The sequence below is a fragment of the Poecilia reticulata genome, linkage group LG14 (genome assembly GCF_000633615.1).
Source record: "Poecilia reticulata strain Guanapo linkage group LG14, Guppy_female_1.0+MT, whole genome shotgun sequence".
Taxonomy (NCBI): Eukaryota; Metazoa; Chordata; class Actinopteri; order Cyprinodontiformes; family Poeciliidae; genus Poecilia; species Poecilia reticulata.
The window spans coordinates 23237784-23259749 of record NC_024344.1 but is presented as its reverse complement, the minus strand read 5'-3'; the positions used below and the strand labels follow the sequence as shown (position 1 = coordinate 23259749).

The window sequence follows — 21966 nt, the reverse complement described above, 5'->3', positions numbered from 1 at the left end:
TGGGAAGTATAAAAGGAAAGAAGAAAAGTAAGAAGGGACAAATGGAGGGAAGAAGGAAGGAAGGCAGGAAAGAAGATGAGAGGAAAGGATTAATGAAACAAAAGGAGAAGAAAAGAAGGTAAAGATGGAAAGAACATTTTCCAGATTGTGTGAGAACTCTGGATTAATAAATAAACAAATGAAAGGTTCCTCTATAAATGGACGGTACCAGACAGGAAATGAGGAAGTGATGGCAAACAAATACACCCACTTCCTGCCATGTCAGAGTCTAACTCTGCCAGTTGGGAAGAGTTTTCTCACCTGTGTGTGTCCTTTGGTGCGCCTTCAGATGGGAACTCTTTGTGTAAACTTTGGTACAACCTGTGAAGAAACGAAGGAGAAGCTGATGAACGAGGCAGGAGGCAGAGACGTCCTCAACAAACGTCACACGACAGCAAGTATTCCTGAAGAACTACAACAACCGCTTAGATCAAACAGCATAAGATCCACATTCAGAAAAACTGGAATCTTGCAGCAAAACTGAATTTTTCTCAGTTTCTGAAGAGCCAAAAAACAAAAAGATAAAACCTGTTCAGGGGGTTAACAAGCTGCCATATATTTTAAACTTCAAACTTATTGTTCCATAAAACAGTGTTGCAAAAAATTGTGTAGACAACCAAGACTAAAGTCTTAAAATCTGCCTAGAAACTTTTCTTATCGAGTTAAAATCAGCCCTAACCTGCTGGCGTGCATGCTTCCTTTTTCTGCTGCGTTATTAATAGCATGCTGGCGATGGGAAAATCCTTCCTGAATGATCTTGCGTGTTTGTGCGCTTTTGCTTTTAGATTTCAGTTTGTTTACACAATAGCGACTCTGGCTGCAAATTGGACAAACTTGTTGGAGTGGTTGTGCTGAAACTTGCTGTTGCTAACAATTTGTTTATCAAACTGTTAAATCTGGTTGCATGCAGGATGCTGACTGGAGAACTTGCCCTGGGAGCAGCTTTGTGACCAGAACTCAAACAGAAATGAAATGAATTAGTAAATAACTTGAGACTTTTAAGTTAAAATCACTTAGTAAAAAGTTAGATGCAACACAAAGGCATCATCTTTTGCTAGCTTTCTGCTTTCCATGGTAAATAGAATCACATCTACTCATTGACTTATGCTCTAATTTACACCTCAAACATCCAAATCTGCTTTTAATTGTTGCATTAAAACTTGGCTAAATACAGCAGGTGTTTTCAATTGAACACTGACCTGGGGGATGTGTTTATTGCTGAAAATTGACAAAATATCTTTTTTTTTTTCCAATTGAGCCCAGAATAATAATAAAAAAAATCATGGATGATATTCTACTTCACAACCATGCAGCTGTGTCTATGTTTATCCCACACACACACCTTGATAGTCACAGAAGTGGATTCGCCTCTTCTCCAGTTCTGGATTGTTCCGTCGGTTGTATTTGGGCCCTGTCAGAATGCCCTGGCCGTGCGTCATTAGAAGTGCGTGGGCAGAGAGTCCCGTCACCTTCAGGCCCCCCAGGCGCTGCTGGTACGGAGGCGGCGGCTGCGTCCCCAGGGTGAGCAGCTCCGGTTGGCCATCCGGACTGCCTGGCTGTGAGTTCGGTGGTGAGGGCGGCAGGCTGTGAGGAGCCGTGGGCTGGGTGGACGCCTGGTAGTAGCCGTGATGCTGATGCTGATGCTGCTGCTGCTGCTGCTGCAGCTGGTGCTCGGCGTGCATCATGTAGCCTCCGTTGTTTGCGGGCAAAGCGGCGGCACCGAGGTTCAGCATGGTTCTGCCGCCGGCGGAGCCCTGCACCGCCGCGCCGCTGTGTGGCAGGGTGAGGTCTGAGCTGGCGATGGGCATGTGGTAGACCTGCGGCTGCGGCGGCGGCGGCCCGATCTGCAGCTCTGTTTCTAAATGCGGCTGCTGCTGCTGCTGAGCTGCGGTGGACACCGTCACCCCACCGGTGGAGCTCATATCTGGCTTGATGAAAACGTTGTTGACCACCGGCGGCACGCTGAAGACCGAGGTGAAGTCTGGCAGCGCCTGAGTGGTGGCAGGGAGGGAGCAGGGAACCTCCAGACCCGGTTCTGTCTTGATCTGCTGTGGCGTCAGCGTTTTGGGGTTACTGGGCCTGTAGAGGCCTGTGCGGAGGTGAGTGGTGCTGGGGAGGATGAGGTTGATGTTGAGGCTGTAAGGGGTGGGAGTTTTGTCCTCTGAGAAGTACTCATCGACCACGGACGCGCTCTCTCGTCTGTACTTCCTTTCGATGTCTGTGGAGGTGGTCAGCAGGGGGCTGTTGACCTGGGGAAGGTACTTGTCCAGTTCTAGCTGAATCTGAAATGAAAATAGCAGAAGTTAAACTTTAGGGAGCAACTTTGAGCTTTTTAAATCATTGCTTTGCAACAGTAAGTGTTGTGTTCTGTAAGAAATGCATCTGCAAGTATTTTCCTGTTCATGTTCACTCTGCTTCCTTGGAAAACGGATTTTTTTTATTTTTTAGAAATAATAAAAGTAAAAATAAATAACAGGAAGGCAGGAAGTGACATGTGTTAAGTTTCAGTTTCTTTAAAGATAAGAAAAAGAAGATGCAATAAGTCTACAACAAGTGCCAAAAAGATTATCATACACTTTATGAAATTACTTATAAACACTAATGAAAATTACTGTTACCTAAACCCAAGAACCTTTCCACATTTTGTCACCTTACCAACACAAACTTCAGTATATTATTGGGATATTAGGTGAAGCCTTATGCTGTGATTAGGTTGCGTTGTGAGAAATAAAGATAAAATTGAATAAGGTCAGTCAGATGGAACAGAGAGCATCTGTAGCAGCAAATTTTAGGTTTTGTCACAGACTCTTAATTGAATTTAGGTCTGGACTTTGACTACACCATTCTAACACATGACATATTGTTGTCATATTGTTTTATAACCTAACTTTTACACTTCTCCACAACTTCCTCCCTGAACTGTCTGGCTGAGCTCCTTGGTCTTCAGGTTGTTGCTAACTGCGGTTCTTCTAATGGTAAATGGTTGCTATGGATTTCATTAGTACTTTTATTCATACATTTAATCTTCACAATCATCAACAACATTGTGTTAGCTTAACAGTGGTGGGCACCGTTAGCTAGAAAGTTAGCTGCGCTAAACCTAAAACACTAATCATAAATGTTTGTTTTGCTAAAGCGCTATATCACCATTTTACCACTCAGCTAGTGGTAAAATGCTAAAGAGCTATACAAACACTGTATTTAGAAGAAGCTAATGGTCAATTAGCTAATGCTCAAGCACTAACTTCAATTCCAATATTTATCTTTGAATGATTACAACCTGTATGTTATATTATTTTTATGTTTATGTCATGTCCTCCACTGTCTGTTTTATTTTGTTAATGTGTTTCTTGTATGAAATCAAGTCGTGTTTCTTGTATGAAATCAAGTCATTGGGGACAAAGAAATAACATGAGGAGAAGAAACAGAAATGCTGGGCGAACTTCAAAATAAGAGCATTAATATAAAAGTATAACTACTTGGATTCCTAACAGTCAACAACTAAAACTTTAACACAGAAGTCAAACATTATTCCACGGGAAGTTTACAAAACAGCCAAGTAAACTAGAGCTTTAGAATTTATCTAAAAAATTCATTCAGCTAAGTGCAGTAAATGTTTTCAAAGTAAGTAAAATTCCTGAAGCGCTAAATGAAAAACTAGCTATGCTATTAGTGCAATGCATTAGCGGAAGAATGCCCACCACATTAAATACACTGACGTTTGTGCTTTTTATACGACTTTTGCAAAATGTTGCTTTTGTCTATTTCTGGAAACTTTCTTTCAGCCTTAAAGCTGGAGAATCTGTGGCGAACACAGAGGCATTTTTCTGCGCAGCAGGACTGGACATGCTCAGTGCTGAGTAAAATAAACGACAGGTATTTTCCTGTGTTTGACTGGGAGCCATTATCTGATCTTCATCCCTAATTAACTGGTGTGTGTCATTCAGAGTCCATGAAGCAGGCGGTGCACGAGCTGTTGAGTAAAGAGTCTTTGCAGCACAGACCACACACACACACGCGCGCACGCACACATGCACATAAAGTTTAAAAATATGCACAGATTCTAAGAGGTCCAGACTGTTCACACACGTTACACCTGCACAGTCAGACGGGAGAGATCCCTCAGTGAGATCCCTCCCTGGGCGTGGCCGGGGGGTTGATGCATGAAGGAGGCAATCAGTGAAAAAAAAAAAAAAAAAAAAGCTCTCAGACAAACCAAAACAAAGGCTGAACGCATGAGAAAAACGGTGCAAAACCTAAACACTGAGGGGTAAAAATAAACCTGCCAGACAAATCCGATCCTTACAAAAGACGACGGACACGAGGGGAGGAGGACGACTGGGATCAGCATGCAAAAACACGCCAGTGAGACACAAAACGGACAGCATCAGAGCTAAAATAAGCAAGAGAAATGTGTGATATGTGTTATGCACAAAAGGAGAGCAACTAATCTAGCAGAGACATCAGCACAAACTGAAAGTGATGACAGAAACCTGATGATCAGAAATATGAAGATTAGAGCTTTAAACCGAAAACTAACTGTTGCTCTTGGATACGTAATTACTTCACATATTTCAGTTCTGCAAAAGCAGAACATTTAATTGATCAGAGGGAAAATGGACTTGATGAACTCGTCTTTCATTTGCACAAGAGCCGTCTGGAGCAAATAACGGTAATGAAACACTGATGGAGGTCAAGAAAAATATCTGCACTACACACGTGTGCAATCAGCTGTCAAAGATTTGCTAGAAAAACAATTTTTTTAAAAAGAAAAACGTGAAAATTTCTGAGCTTTAAAAGTCGAAAATTAGTTTTTTGGCAAAAGGGGAAAATTTCTAACAATAATAGCCCAAATACACTGTCAGAGGACTTATCTTTTTAAAGAGACGTTAAAGGAAATTAAACACTTCAATTGATCATCGCTCTAAAGTTTCAGGATATAAAAAAACAATATAATCTTTACCAAGTCCTATTTACATTTATTATAACTGAAAGAGCATAACGGACTGGGGTGGAGAGAAATCAGCAAGAAGCAGAGGAGCAACAGATTCCACCCGTCAATCTGAGAGGGGTTGTAAAGTCATGTGTAAACCACATAAATCTGCCATTCTGCAAAAAGAAAAGCTATGTGCAGTGGAAAACATTTAAGAAAGCTGACAATTTTCCCTAGGATAAACGGCCTGGCAAATTCCCCCCAAAATCAGTTGGTATATCAATTCAGAGATTGCAAAGGTGGTAAGATTAGACTCTTCAGTCCTCGGGTCACACACTAAATATTAAAGTTTGTGACAGGAAACAATAACAAAGTCTGACTTGTTTGAAAAGATTGCCAGTGGTTCTCTCTAAAACAAAACGGTTGCATGATTTTTGGTTTGCAAAGTTGCATCTGAATGCAGCAAAAGGGTCAAACAGGTCAGATGAAATGAAGAACAACAGTCAAGCACAGTGGTGGAGAAGTCATGATGTGGGCTTGATCTGCAGCCAGAGGACCTGGATGTCTTGGGTCCAAACTATTTACCAAGTCAAATGTGAAAAAACCTTTTGACAGCTGAATCTACATCCAGACTAGTTTACCAACAGAACAATTAGCCTCAACGCCACAGCAGCCATAAAAATGGCTGGAAAAGAAAGAACTCAATGTATTGCAAATGACCCAGTCAAAGTCCAGAGCTTAACCGAACTTAAATGTAGAAATAAAACTCTGGAAACTAACTGATGCATCCCTCAACAAAAATGTCAGATTTACTCTAAAAGCTGCTGAATCATGGACAGTTCTTGGTTTTCCCAAATGCAGTTTTCTCAAATAAAGAAACCCACCCATCCTGAACCCTTCTCCACACGTTGCCGTTTGCATGTTTTCTTGTTTTTACATGCATCTATGCGTGAATCCTGCAGCCTTTTCCCTGCAGGGCCAGGTCAGATGTCCATCATTAGTCACAGGTGAACTCCCTCCGCTGTGTGATCAGTGCAATCTGAGAAAGCCGCTGAGAAGAAAAGACTTCTGTATTTTCTGAGTGGAAAAAAGTGGAAAACAAAAACAGTCGCTTTGTTTCTTTTCAAAAAGAGAGAGAGAGAGCTTGTGTCCTTCTCAGAACTGGACAGAACCAGGTTCTGTTACAGTGGATGCTGGCAGCGGTAACCCTAAGGTGACCTCGGACTTGGTTAGTTGGTGATTGATAACTTTCCCCAGAGCTAATCAACTTCGTCAGATTTCTCTGCTGCATGCTGAGGTCATGCTGTTTGGTTTAAGTCTTCGATTCATTAAGCTAAAGGAACGCCTGAAGCAGGACTAGTCGATGTACTTCAGTTCAGAATGTGTCTCTTTTGTTTCATGTGTTAAACGTGGAGAATATTTTTGGCCGGTGAGTCAGTTAATAATTAGAGAAATGCATAACAGCCGCACTATGAATCTTTCAGCCCGATAACAAAAGTCTCTTATCAGCTGCTTTATGGGACGGAGTGGGAGTTTCCCACTTCCACCCACCTTTACCTCCATCCTTAAAGGGGTTTTGCAGAATTTAGCTCCAAGTGCAACAGAAAGATCATTCCATAAGTTTTAGATTTGCTCTGTTGCAGACAGAACATTTTCTGTCTGCGGTTGCTGAAAAACCAACCGCAGAAAAAACTTTCTTTCTTTATCAAGTTGTGGATTTCTTACTGTCGGTGGATGCATCCGATATCATTTGAAAATTACAAAATCAACTTTCTGTCCATTTACCAAAAACACCCCCCGGGTAAAGCAAACTGCAGAATGACTGGCTGCGTCTGCACACCACTTCTGCTTTATGGCTTTCAGGAATGCAAAAGGTTATTCGCCTTTGGATTGTCATAAAAAAACAGAAAAAGAAAAAAATATATATTTGCACAGGAGCCAGCGGGTCTGTTCAGAGGAGAAACTGTGTGGAGGTCATTGGAGCTAAAAATCAAACCTTTGAGACTGCGATGTGGTTTTATGGTTTCTGATAGGAAAGAAAATTAGGAGAAATCTGTTTAGCTTTCAAAGAAAGTAAAAATGATTTTACTACATAAAAAACAAGCCTTAAATGAAGAGAATTTATGTTCTTTTCCCAATCTCTATAAATCTCTGTGTGACCAACCCGTTCCCGTGACGATCCTTCCATCTCCTGTTCCCTCTCTAAACAGCTCCAGGATGCAGCCACATGCTAATATGATAGCACCGTGTTAGCACATCGTTCTACCAACATGACGCACCATGGCAACAATAAACCATCATGATTCATGAAACGTTTGATCAAACCCCTCCTTCTGGTACATTTGATCATCATAGTACTGTTTTGACCTAAAACCGTAAGATTTATATGCTTAATGTAGCATATAGTATAGTGCTGCTTATTGTATTGTATTATTATTATTTATTTTTTTTCTGTATTATTTGCACTCATTTTTGGACCATAATTATTTTTTTTCTTTTATTATAGATTTACTTTTATCTCTCATTATTTTTGCCTCAACTTATTTTCTTTTTGTTGCACCATTTATATTTTTGTTTCATCCCAATTTGTTTTCTTGTCATAATTAATATAACATTTAATCCCTTTTTCTTTCATAGATTGTTTCTTTATGTTTTCTATTTATTAAATTATTTCCATTTAATATTTTGAATTGTGTTATTCGGGGAATTGCATTCAAGTACCTAGAAAGCAGTCCTCTTGTTTTTTTTTGCCACCGTTGCATATATTTACTCATTTTTGAATATTTCAACTATACTTTATTGTGTCTCTTCTGTTGTTGTTCTAAATGAAAACCAAAATAATGAAGTTCCCCTTCCTTTAGGCCAGCAGTGGTCGTTACCGTTTGAGGAAACTGAAGGAATCCATATATAATGACAAGTTCAGACTTTCAAGACTTATTTCACCTTTTGTTTGCAGCTCTTAAAGCAACTGTTTTTCTTGACGAGCTGAAAGAAAACAGAAGAATATGACTGTTTGCAGACAGAGGGAGATGTGGCTGGGCAGGGCGGACACAGATTACTGAACACTCCATGAATCACACGAGTGAAACGTGTGGAAGGAACATACTGTGCCAAGGGATTGGAGGCAACTCACGTTTATGTATCTTGGAAATAAAAGTAAGATTTCACATTTTTAAAACATGTCTGCAGTTTGGTTGAGATGATCATGACGATACCAAGGTCTACAGAAAACACCTTACAGCCAAGTAAGAATGGAAAGGGAAAAAAAAATTACATTTACCTAGATGACTGAAAAAAATACAAATGACCCACTGCTGCGAGGATACCAACGAGCTGCAACACGCACACGGCAGAGACTCTCACTTGTATTCAAATCACCTGCATGTGTTGTCCTGAAAGTCAAATCATTAGTCAAACCACAACCATGTCAAACCTCGGCTGCACGGAGAACGTCTGTTGGCAGTAAGTTACGTGGAAAACCGGGCTGTTCAGTCTGATAACACCCAGACGGAGGGGCTTTGGAGGACAGAACCAAAAGAAACTTCCGGTAAAAATCCGGGCCAATAAAAAAAAAAAACGAGAAAAAAAAAACGCTTGGAGTACTTTTGGATGTTATCTTTAGTATTGATCTTCAGGAATCAGTGGGCGTGACTGGCAACATGCTCTTGATCTGTGCTCCATGAAGTTACTCTGTAACTTATCCTGTCGTCTGCAGTCAGTCTTACAGGAAACTCACAGGTGACATAATGACACAAGAATCTAGGAAGAAGTTTCATTCCCTTCACTTATTTCCCATAATCCCGGTAAGAATAATGGACTGATCTGACCGTAAAGAGCTTCTGATACAGGAGGTTAAAACACCACGCTTTGAAGAAAATGGATAATCATTATCCATTTAGAAGACTGTAAACATCTACTAGGTAGGCATAATTTGGACGTGACTTTTAACAGGGACATTTTTCTGCAATGTGTAAATGTCATCATGAACACAATCTTTGCTGCCCTTTCAATTATTATATACATACACAAAAACAAAAAAACTGCCTATTTCCAAATAAAGGCAGCCATTACATATTATTGCACAGAAACATATCAAAAAAATGTTTAAATTTATCTCTACTGGCTTTTTCATATCAATGACCTGTACTAATATAATGAAAATATTTGTACATGGTGGCTTTGCGGTACTTTAAATAAAAAAAGTGTGGAGTGCAGATCATTTGGAAACTTAGGTTCTACTTCAGTGATGGCAACACAGTAGTTCCTTATCTATGTTAGGATGATATTGTTTTTCGGCAACACTGAAGCCATTATATTTGTGTGAATTTTTGAGTTCAAAGTCAAAAGTAGTGTTTACTGAGCAACCCTTCAAGTTTTCCGACATACAACTAACTAAACTGTCTATGACATCATTCTCAGATTCAGTTTCTGACTTCTGAGTAAAGAAAACAATGCAACTATCCACATAGTGAAATTATCTTTAAATATGCAAAGAACAAAACTGACAACTTTTTGAAACCCATGGTTTGTCTTTTTAATTTGCCACTTTTAAACTTTTTGTTGAAGCTAGCTGTGCTACCCTTGCAATTGCTTGATACAAAGCAGAGGCAACTAATGATTTGATTTTAACTTATAAGACAAACAATCCAAAAATGTATCATTAAATAAAACCAAAAACATTTCACATTTTTTGTCTCGTCAACTAGCTTAGCTCCAAAGCTAATGCTGGTGTGTAAATTAACAGAAGTAACAGAAAATGAAAAGTTTTGATTTTATCTGTGTATATTTTTGTATATTCTGTCCTCTATGTTGGTGATACAAGAATATCTCAAATTTTTAAAGCAAGAACTCATGGAAGAGCTACTTTTTTTAAGTTCTCATAGAAACTATCAGTTTTGTGTTTTTCTTTATTTTTACATCCTATCCAACAGTAGCAATAAAAATTGTTGTCAGAGTGCCTTAGAAAAGCCCAACAGATTTACTTCCATTAGTAAGAAAATCTTTTGCTATAATGCCCCACATAAAAGACAAAGGACTCATTCTGATGCGTCCCTCTATTAAGTGCCAACAAATCAAGGTTTGATGTATAATTTAAGAAATCATTTTTATTAATTAATTCTCAGGTCTTTCTCATTTTATGCAAAATTGTTTTATTTGATCATTTCGTCTGGTTTACTTTACATTTAAAACATGCTTCTGAAATAAATTTGACTTGATTTCTTGAGTTTGACTTGAATGTATGCTCTGATGTTCTCAAGCTTCAGACAGTGGATTCAATCCAATCTAAGCAAACCTTTACAGAACCGGTGTAGCAGAATATTTCTCTAAACTTTCAAAGACGGCTCCCAGGGAAAATTACTTACAATGCCTCAAGGGTAAAAAGGAATCTATGTAAATAACAGAACACTGTGGGTTGTTATGTTTTTCCTTTCTGCATTCTTCTAATGACTCAAATGTTTTAAAAGAAGCCATCTGCTTCTTTGAGAAAGAGATTTATACTTACACCAGTATAAAGAGTTGTGTGCATTACAAGATATTCTTTTATTTCAAGCCACACTACAAAATTACAAGACAAGACAAAGCTACTGTTGCACTTATAACCTTGAAAAACTTTCAAAAAAAAATTTTTTTTTAGTCATTGAAAGGAGAATAAGCCATAAATATTGGACTTTGTCTCTTTTTCCAGGTTTAGCCAATTAAGAGAGTTGTAAAGCTGTAAAAATATATGTTTACAGTGATACTGACGAATACACCTGCCAACTTATGGGTTTATATCCAACAAAATCCCTCAACTCCCATTATGTCTAAATCCAAAAAGCGGTGTGACAAAACTGTTGGAATTTTTACTTCCCTCTTTGCTTCTCCAAAGCTAAAGCAAATGACAGAATCTGACATATTTCAATCATAACTGGAATTCTGTTGGTCTTCATATTTTTCTACAGGTTACTTGAGATGTCAATGATTAGCAAGAATTGTATATGTCAGGTGCAAAACTGTGTCAAGCTTTGACATGTTGCGGTGTACCAGAACAAAACCTAAAGTCTTTAATTCTGTATTTTCCAGCTTGCATGTGAATCTGATGTTGAGGTTGATGACAAGCTGGTGACTAATGTTGGACACTAATTAGCCAAAACTAAATATTTGCTTCAGTAATTGAGGGAGGCCACACAAAGGAAGGAGTTGGGTTTCCTTTGGAGCATGCTAATGATTCCCCTTGCTTCTCAGCATGGCATAATGCTACACTGAGCAAAAAAAAATTCAATCAACTGCAGATTATGGCCACTTTTATCAGAAATTTCCGTCATTTGAGGCCTCTCTGCACACTAAAATAAAATATATAAAGAATTTAAACAAAACGTAATAACAAATATTTGTGCAAAAAGACTGACTATGAGCTTAATATTTCATTGGAGTTGTGAAGACAGCACCCTGGCAGCTAATCAAAGTGCTGTTGTTGACAGGAATTGGACTCATGAGGGTCTCATCATGGCTGTGACTTTCTCATGAGGTCGGCCTGCCTCGTGCTCTGTCTGGCCTCAGGGAGGACGGCGGAGATGCGGGCGCTGCACAGACAGGTTGAGCAACATACGGCTGTCACGACACAGTCGACTTAAGAGCTGTTTAAAAAACACCGACACAATTACACAAAGACCTGTCTGAAAGTGCAGAAAAGAAAGTTGAAAAACAAGACAAAGGAGGGATTAGACGTTTTTTTCCCCTCCCCCTCTCAATTAATTTTCTGTTATACCGTTTGAGTCAAGTGAGCAAAACAAAAGGAAGGAAAAGCTTCTTTTTTTTTTTACTCTTACAGAAAGCGACCAATTTGAGAAACAAACTGGATGAACCTCTGGTGAACAAAGAGCACATAAGGTAAACCTCCTCAAAGCAGCCGCCCTCAAAAATTTGCCTGAGGGGTTACAATTTCACCTAGCTAGACTTCAGATTACTTGACGTAATGTTTTTGCATAAAGCTCAAGCGTCGTAGGTTCTAGCGATGAAACAAGAAAAGACAAACGCGTATCCAAGCTGTTTCACCCCAAGCAACGCTCCGCAGTGACCCCAAAAGTAACAAAAGACACCATTTGCTGCAACCTGCTAGGTAGCGCCAACAACCCGCTGAACCCTTCAAGTCAAAATGATGTCTTATGATAATTGAGTCAATTATTAACAGGAAAAATACTGCATTGGCCCACTAAGGTTCAGGTATTTAGCTGTAGAACATTATGATTCATGGAATCCTATGAGCACACAAACAGGTCAGGGCTGTAAAGTGGTCCATGTTTATGGCTCCCAGAGTCCCACAGTAATGTGCAAAAAGACAGCCAGAGAGAGTTTTCCTAAAGAACACAACCACATGCTTAAAGACACTCAGTGTTTTAGATGAAATGTTTGCGCAGTTAGTTGGGTTATCGGTGACAGGAAAAAAAAATAAGGCAGGAAATGCTCTCTTGCTTTTTATAAACAGCTACAGCGTTCAGTTTCTCGTTTTCCCTGTTTACAAGAAAAAAAAAAAAACATCCACGATGATACTTAAGACCTGAACGTGTTGCATGGAAGTAAAAAAAATAAGAATCACATGAAATTGAGGATTTACACACCCTCGCGGGTATTAAGATGCATTCTGGATGATACATTTTGAAAATGTAAACGCCAACCACCAGTTGTGTACTGCTGCCCACATGGGAAGTGTTTTTTTTTTTTTGTTTGTTTTGTTTTGCTTTTTAAGCCTTAGGTGTTCGGATTCGCCACCTGTTTACCAAAAACCAATGGCAGGTGACCAAACTCTGGAGCACAACAAAAGGGGTTCGGTTTCAGTTTGTGCCGTGTTGCGATCACGCAGGGCCTTTGTAAAGCCATGTAACTTTAATGCAGCTGCATGTTTGTGCTGTCACCGGCTGTCCGTGTTTACGACGCAGGCCAGAAGGGGCTTCTGAATCTCACTGTGATGGGTTGTGAGCGATAAGCCAAGAGTTACTTCCTGAAATGTTCAGGAACACATGTCACACTGTAAGCATGAGATTACTTTATAGGATGGGACAAAAATAGTGGCTGAATTGAAGCTGCTCTCAGGATGAGCTGGAACCTCCTGGATGATGGGATTGTTCTGGGGAGGAGAACTTGAGGAAACCAGGCCTGAAGGTGTGCAAACAACTGACCAATCATTGTGTACAGCTTGCAAAAATATTTAAGTTGAAACAACTTTAACATCATCACACTTCTAAAACCCCTGTTTATAATAAAATTGCCTTTATGATTCCTGAGAGTTGTTTTAAATGTGATGTTTTGCATGGCTTTTTTTTTTTTAATCTACATTTTTGCAAATAAAGTTTTTAAGAACTCTACCTATCTCCAAAACAGTGTAATTGTCATATAATTCGTGTTGAGTATAGCTGAGGTTTATTAGTGCGTTTCTACCCTGTCAGGTGTCAGCTTAGGACTTTAACCTGCCTTTACAGGTAAGCTGTGCAGCCCGTTAAACAAAAGGTAATTCAACAGGAATCGAAGCTTGAACCAGTTTACAGCATCACAGACTGTTTATAAGACCTGAGAATATAAGTAGAAGGTATTAAAAACCCAGAAAGGCCGAGACTGGAGTTCAGCGGGTCGGCAGAGATTCTCACCGGCGGTTTGACGTCCTCAAACACGGACGTGTCCTCAGCGCCGTCCGCTCCCGACATCCTCACGGGCTTCAGCTGCGTGAAAACCGCCCTTTCCTCTGTCATATGCGGCGGATTCATGGCCAATTCTACTCCCGCTGCCATAAAAACCGGAACTTATTCTTATTAACAAAACTGGGGTTTTGTATGCGGCAGGGCCTTTATGATTACTGGCTTTAACTGCGTTGACGTGAGGCTGAAGACAGACGGTGTAATCCACAGTCCTCCAGATAATTGTGAGGTCTCAGGTAGCTTTTACCTGAGCTCAAGTATAGACCTGGAGGGCATGACTGACACGAATTTCAGCCAATCAGAGGAGGGCTGGCTTAACGGAAGAAGGTGGGGTTCACCTGATGCACTGTAGGAGGGAGAAAGAGAGAGAAAGAGAGAGTTAAGAGTTAATTTAACTTGTCTAGAAAAAGTTTCCAAATAAATATGTTGATAGAGTGTAAATTCTAATTTATTTTACACATGGGTGTTCAAAGTGCAGCCCAGGAGCCATTTGTGGCCCTTGGACTGGTCTTTTGCGACCGCCCAACTGCAGTTAAAAAATAATACAACTGTGGCCTGCTCAGCACAGGCAGTTGATGCAGATTGAGACTTTTTGTTTTAAAATCTGGGTAAATTTATGGCAGACATGATTTTCTTACAATATGAAATGTTAAGCACCACACAAAGTATTCATGTTTTTTATAACAAAGCTGTAATGATGAGTAGAACCATGTTTATCCAGCTGATAAGCCAACTTTGCTGCACCTAAATCAGTTTTATAAAAATGTATTTAACAATGAATATAGCAAGCGTTTAGAAATAAATTGATCCAAATCCTGTTTTTACAAATACAAATACATTTGTATTAAGTTAAGTCCAAAATAATTTGAAAACTCAATATGTTTCTGTTAGAAAAGCTAAAGTGTAAAATCCTTTCATGTTTTGGATCAACAATGTGCAGCAATAAAAATCAGATATCTTTATTTGCTCAAGTTTTCTTTTTTATTTTCTTGACCCGCAAGAACGTTTGACATAACAATTCTGGCGCACATGATAAGAAAGTTTGGACACCCTGGATTTAACATGATTGTATAATTTTTTGAAGGAAAACTTAATGAGGAAACTGTGGCGGCTAGCAGGATGTTAGAGCTACCTGGAGATCAATTTTTAATTATTATTTTTATTTCTGTTCTCACAACTATATTATGCAAAATATTCAACATCTTGCAGGGGCTAAATGTGCGACAGTAGCAGCCTGGCTTTTATATGAACGACTGAGGAAACATTTTTTACTTCATCAGGAAAATAAACTGATCATAAAATATTTCATTAATTTTGATAAAAGTATCTTGTAGCTGCTAGTGCTAACACTAGGTCATATGTAGGAGAAGCAAACTCCTTACTTCTAACAGTTTCAACTTATTTTTCTGTGCTTTAGAAAATCTGCAACAGACTAAAATTTCCTAAGACTTTTAGCAGTTTACAAACACAACATTTCGCACATGTTGTAGCAACTAGTAGTTTGTAGTCTGTGTGAACACATAAAATAAATCAATAAATAAATAAAAACAAGAGAAGATTTGGTTTTATATGTTCTATCTTATCTATCCTCCTATAACATTTTTGTTAACAAAAAAGTCATAGGCGACATCAGACATCTTTATTGGCTACATTTTTTTTTTCAAATTTTGCTCATTCATTTTCTTTGGCAAGATGTCAAAAGAAGCACATTTTAAAGAAGCTTTCTGTGTAGGTTTTTCCATTTTGAATCACATTGATGTCAGCGCAATTACAAAACTGGATATTTTACTATTTAATTACATCTTTAGAATCTCTGTTTGTTGGTTTTGACCCTCTGACTCATTGACGTTCACGCCTTGAAATGTATGGGTTGTTTCAACTGTAGTTAAAAAGCTAAAAATCCAGTTTTGTGATTTGCCTTGAATATCAGAGGTTTGACGTCACCCCAGAACAAAAGGGGAACCATAAATGCAACAGCTTTATAGGCGTGTTTCTGCCTTTATGATTTGTTTAATCAATACTGTAGCCACAGAAAAGTAAATCAAATGAAACCCTCTTTTACATGAAGGAGCTTCAAGAGCCACATTATTTCAGATAACAATTGTCCAGCGTTCTCAGATGGAAAAAGTGAACGTTTTCCCTGAGGAAAGCTGCATTCACATGAATGAGGAGTGAACTTTGAAGTGGTTGATACTTTGATTCATGAGTCCCTGGGAATCTTACGGCAATAACCAAACAATATTCAAAATATTTTCTGTTTCTTCTCACACTTGTTCAAATGCTGAGATGTAGAGGGGAGAGAGAGGAGAGAACGGAAAAGCCTAGTGATTAGAATTACCTGGTTGGAGATTGTTGCCTAAAATATTCCAAGTGTCAAAAACTTGCATTTTTTTATGCTAATCTAATATTTAACCACAGCAGCAGATGCTCACACCTGATACAAATGATGTTGCAAAGAAAATGTGCATGTGTCACAAATTATATCATCAAACATATATCAATAACATCACCATTGCAGGATTTTCTCATATCTTGCAGCCCTAAGCCAGTTATTTCAATCCCTGAACTAGATCAAATGACTGAAAAGGGCAATAAAAAACAATGTGAAACATTTTTTGTGATTTCCAGGATGTCATTTTGGCTTCTACATATTTACACTCCCAAATAAAGATTTTGTAGCTTTACAATTAGTGGCCACACATAACAATCCCTTCAGTGTTTTTTGATTCTGCGATTGTGGAAGTTTATGCAAAATCAACAGTATGTTTATAGTCAATTTTCCATCCAAATGGTAAAAAATATTGTGTTTAAGACTGCTAACTCCCACCTGCATGTGGCAGGTTTCTTACTACTACTACACTTCTGCCTCAGGCTTCATTGATGTCAGATCACACTCTGTAACCTGTATGGCAAGTAATTGACATATTTAATTTCCATAAATAATCTTCCTGCTTGTTACATTTTTCTCATCTTTTTTCTTACTGAGGAAATTTCCAAGCAAATATTTCAAAAGTAACATAACAAAATCTGTGATTTTTATTGAAAGAAAAAAAAAAAATCACAAAAACAATTTCAAAATTCTGGAGAGAGAGACTGTGAAAAAATGTGAACTTGAACTACAATGGAAGAATTCAGATGAACACATTTTTATATGAGTAGTTGTAATGTTCTAGTCAAAGTCTAGAACTAAATCCAATTGAAAGTTTGTGGCAAAACTTGACTATTGGAAATCACAGATGCTCTCTGTCCAACCTGAAAGAGTTTATTTTGTTTTTTTTATTTATCTTTCACTGCTATGCATCACTTTGTGTGGATCACCTAATATCCCAATAAAATAAATTGAAGTTGGTCTTGGTAAAGTGACAAAATGTGAAAAGGTTCTTGGGTTTGCACAATAATATAAGGCAATTAGCAAAGGTAGCAATAATCATCCTTAGCTTTTATGAATTGTGTAAAGTGTACAGTAATCTTGTTGACATTTGCTGAGGTCTGATTACATCTTCATCTTCTCTTAAAAAAATCTCAAAAAATGACACAAAGAAACTGTACAAAATTGTGCTTTTAGAAGTCCCTGAATTGGTAAACAGAGTCCATCTCAATATAGTTTTCTCAAAAACCTCAGTGGTTCATTAGAGAACATCATGAACAGCATTAAGACCAGGAAACCCAGCAGACATGTCAGGGAGAATGTAGAGAAGTTTAAAGCAGGTTGAGAATAAACTTAGTACATTTTGCAGAGCTCTGATCAACCCATCATCCTAAAATCGAAAGAGCATTTCACAACAGCAAACCTACAAAGACATGGTTTTCCATCCTTAAAGATTAGGAAACGAGAGAATTTATCAGAGGAGGAGCTAAGCGTCACACTGTGGGGCTGAACCACGTCACAAATTAACATAAAACAAGTTGTTCTTCCTCAGAAATTATGAGCCAGCCAATCTGCTGTTGTGACGCATAACAGCAATGTTACTAGAATGTTCTCTTGCGTTAACTGTCGAAACATACCATAACTGCTTTTAATATCTTATTGTGCAAGTTTAATGCTTCTTAAATTACAGGCGCCTGGGTGACGGCAAGCCGTGAGAAAGTTCACACTGTTTGCGAATTCTTTATGTCCATAAATGGCGTGAAGAACCCGCACCGTTTGTTGTTCATTATCACAGCAAATAACTACATTTTGATTCTTAGGCTGTCGGTCTGTTGTCTTTGCTATTTCCCCCATAGATTAACTAAAATAATGTCTATAGATATTACTTTTGTGACTAAGAAAAGCATGCCAGTGCTGAAGTGTGTGTTATAACTATTAGCCACACAACTTAGCAGCCAAAGTTCGAAGAAAAACTGCCAAATTCCTGTGACATAAACTTTCAACGCATTCATTTGATATTTTTGTATCGCCCTTTGAATGTAAAGACAATAGAAGGAGAATAAAATGGGAGGAACAAAGAATTAAACTTTTTGTTCAACTTGTTATGCAATATTACCACACCTAACCGCACTTGGCAGAAAGCTGTTTGGCTATTAATTCCTAATAATCAGTTGGTTCACCGACTTGTCAATTCTTTGGTCGTTTTAATCTGAATTATTAAATTTACTGGAAGCCAATCTTAATTTTGCACAACATCGAGCAAGTAGCCTTGCTTAAAACATGCAGTTGAAACTTAAAATCATTCCAAAAAAATTCAGATCTGCTTTGTATTTTAAAGGAATTTGTGCTAACGGTGGGCTGGTAGGTTGGGTAATCAGCTGCAAAATAGGCAGAACAAAAACTGAGAAGAGGTTCAAATGAAATCAAACTGTCATGTTTTACTTTCAGTTGCTTTAAATGAAAACCCATTCATGTTGAGGATTAATCCATGTCTAAAAACAAGAAAGAAAGATGTGATGCCAAATATATTCACGTGTTGCTTCACCAGCCTAATCGCTAACGACACCTTCTTCAATTAAGAGAAACTGGACGCACCGCATTCCTTCCTGTTTCTTCTTAGCAGCAGGTTAAGGGCACCGGAGGACACGGCATCCACATGTTGGTTAACTCCCATTTACCTTCAAAGGGAGACTGCAATTTAACACTTAAGTTCAATTATGAGTTCGCTTCAAGTCACAGCAAGCTTCTCTGTAAATTCAGGGAAAATGTTGAACTCCATGCTAGATGTCTTAGTTAAAAGTCTTTGTCTCAATCTGCAGTGGAGATCTTGTTGATCTTCTTTTCTGCCAAGAACTTCCATGAAGATCCCTCTTTAACTGTCTGAACAAACAGATTCATGCACATTTTCAAACATTTTCTTTAGATGTTGCAACAAATATAGCCGTTAGTTGTGTTTTGGATGACTTACAATGAAAATCTTTCAGAAAAGAGGAGTACCAATTGTTGCCAAACTATCAGAGGATAACAGCAAAGCTAAAGTGGGAGTGAGCAGATAGACTGATATGAATTGTAAAGTGTTGGTAAATTTCAGCAATGCATCGTTCAGATGTTAACTGACAAGAACAGAAGTTGTTCCTTATGACAAAAAGAAGAAAAATGCATGTGGGGATTTTTCTTCGTGTTAGATCACACTGGAATTAGATGCTTTGACAAACATTTTAGAAAGTAACAGAACTGCTGACCCGTCACTTTCTGTCTCCCAGTAGAGGTGAAGCTGAAATCTGAGGAAGCTAAAAAAGAAATTCTGTATGTAACTTTCCAATCAACAAAAAAAAGATATGGCAAACTACAGAGTGGGCAGCTGTCTGTTGGCTACAACTCAAGCTTCTTACACAACGTCATTTATTTTTCAGGGCTGAGGGAAGAAAAGGTGTGGTGCACTTAATTCATGACTTGAAAACTTCCAGTTGAACTCTGCAAGCTTTATCTAAATATGAGTTGTGTGTGATTGACAACTTGATGATTATCATCCACAATTTTCTTCACTTACTCACTTATTAATCAACAGTTCAGACATCCACCCTTTACTGCTTTCATGTCTCATTGATTTATTTCAGTCCTTCCTGTAGTAACGTAATGCTAAAATGTAGTTTACAGGACTTTTGACAGTTTACATGTCAAAAATCAAGACAGATATGATACGCCTTTAGACAATTTTGAGAGGTTTTCTGCGATTTTGGTTTACAATTCACAGATGAATTCTTTATCTATTTACCTTGGACCAGTATTCACAAAATTTTTCTGAGTGTGCGTGTGTATGTTTAGGGGTGGTATTGAAGATAGAAGAACACCAGATAGTTCATAATTGTGAAGTGAAATGAAAATAGCATGTCTTTAAAATTCTTAACTGATGAAAAAATTTTAAAAGTGTGGTGTGTGTGTGTTTCAGCCCAAAATATTCTGACAATGCTAAATGAAATTTGGAATAAAAATTGCTCTAATGGATATGTTGATATTTTAAGGACCAAAATGGAAATAATTTGTATAAATAACAATTACAACAAAACAAAATAATGCAAAAACATATTTTTTCTTAATCAGCTTTTTCTTTTAATATAATAATATTGGAAGATTGAACATTTAGGGATCCAAGTGATCCCTAAATTGGATGGAGATGTGATGTTTCTGGGAATACTTTCTCAAACCCCCAACTACAACCTTTTGGAGATTTGTGGACTATTTGGATTCCATACATTTGCCAAAAAACCAATTGCTTTATACAAATTCTGCAATAACTGAGTTCAAATGTCCAGAATTGGACACCAATTTGTTCATGAAAACAAAATATATATTACATATATCATAGGTATTATATGACCTTCTGTTCTGACCCAAGTCTGTCAGGTGGTTTTGTCCTTTCCAACACTCAACCAGGCATGACACATTAACTCACCCATTATTAATGAACCTAAATTTATCCTGCAACACCCCTAAGGATACTTAGCTTACAGACATTTGTTCCTCTGCCTTAAATTAACTCCGTCTATCCAAATGTGGCATTAAAGAACTATATATTGCACATTTTAGATTTTGTGGTTGAGTTTAATGAATTCTTTATTTCTACACCACAACCCTGAATAGGTAGCTTTGTGGTCTTTTGTGCTCCTGTTTCTTCATCAGTGGTGCCATGATGAAGTGATGTTACACTGCACTGATGTCTAAAATTTAAAATTTACTTTAATTTAGAGGAACTTTGAGTAAAAAATGTTTCTGATGAACTGAGGGGTTTACATGATTGGTCAGTTTTTTGTGCACACCACTTTGACAGGCATGTCATACAGTTTGTCTTTTCAGTTTTCACTTCATTGTGTCTACCGTTCTCTAACGCTTGGCCGACTGTGACTCAGTGAGAAGAATTGTTCTTTTGCAATCGAAACGTTGTGGGTTTGATTCCTGCTCACTTCTGTTACCAGGAGTTTAATCACACTTTGCTCACCAATCTGAGTAAAAATGTGGGTCTGACTGAGTGAACGTTGTTCTAGCATGCAGCGCTTTGCATGGCTGGTATGACTTAAAAAGTGTAACATAAGCTACAGAAGGTGACAACGTTTTAGGGACAAAATAGGACTACTTTTCCATTCTGTTAAATAAAATTCTGATCCAGTGAATAATTTTAGACAGACTTAATGTGATTTTGACTCTGCATATTAAGGTATATTTGAACTATTAAAATAGACATTTATTAGCATTTTTAGAGGGAGTCTTTATCTTAGTTATTAGTTATGTCTTAGTACTGCAGTTTACATCAACCTGCCAGGGACTGTAGATGAAAATCGGCCTCTCTGGCTAAATCGGGTTTATTTGTATGATGAACTTATGTTAAATAATGTGCATTGTTCATATTTTATGTTTTAAAAAAAAGTAAAACAAGATAGAATCATCATCATCATCACCCAAAAAAGATTGAAACTGTGGTTTCATGTACTCATAAAATTCAATCCAAATCAATAAAAACATCTTAAAACACAAGCAAGCATTTCAATATGAGTAGCAGAAGTAAATTTTGTTAAATGCTGAACTTCCTGCTGAGTTTAGTGCTTTGGGTTAGTGTAGTGCAATTCCACTGAATCACTGTTCAACGGTAATAAAAGGGATGTTGATTGGTGAATCTTATCATAATTGGATTGCTCAAGAAGATAAATGGGTTTTACAAGAAGCAACAACTCAGGGAAGCAAATAAAGAGACAAAGGTGACATTTTAAATTACTTTAAGTCTTAAAACTCATTTCAGGACATTGTACACTTTTTACACAATGAAGAGTTAATAATAGCCCAGACCTCCACTTTCTGTCATTTCAACTAGCTGTTGTCTCTATAACGCCCTTCCACCCCAAAGTTTACCTTTGAAACAGGATGAGGGGTATCCTGATATATGAGGAAAGAAGTGAGAACTTTCT

General features: G+C 38.0%; 1 protein-coding gene across 1 annotated transcript; it reads right to left on the bottom strand.

Moving 5' to 3' along the window:
- Positions 1–268: 268 nt before the first annotated feature.
- klf5l (Kruppel like factor 5 like) lies at positions 269–13871 on the bottom strand. Its single transcript, XM_008428622.2, has 3 exons — positions 13594–13871; positions 1382–2321; positions 269–360 (listed from the first exon to the last, which is right to left on the bottom strand). Exons 1-3 carry the CDS (start codon positions 13732–13734, stop codon positions 269–271), a joined length of 1173 nt encoding a protein of 390 aa, XP_008426844.1. The 5' UTR covers positions 13735–13871.
- Between the last annotated feature and the right edge of the window lie 8095 nt (positions 13872–21966).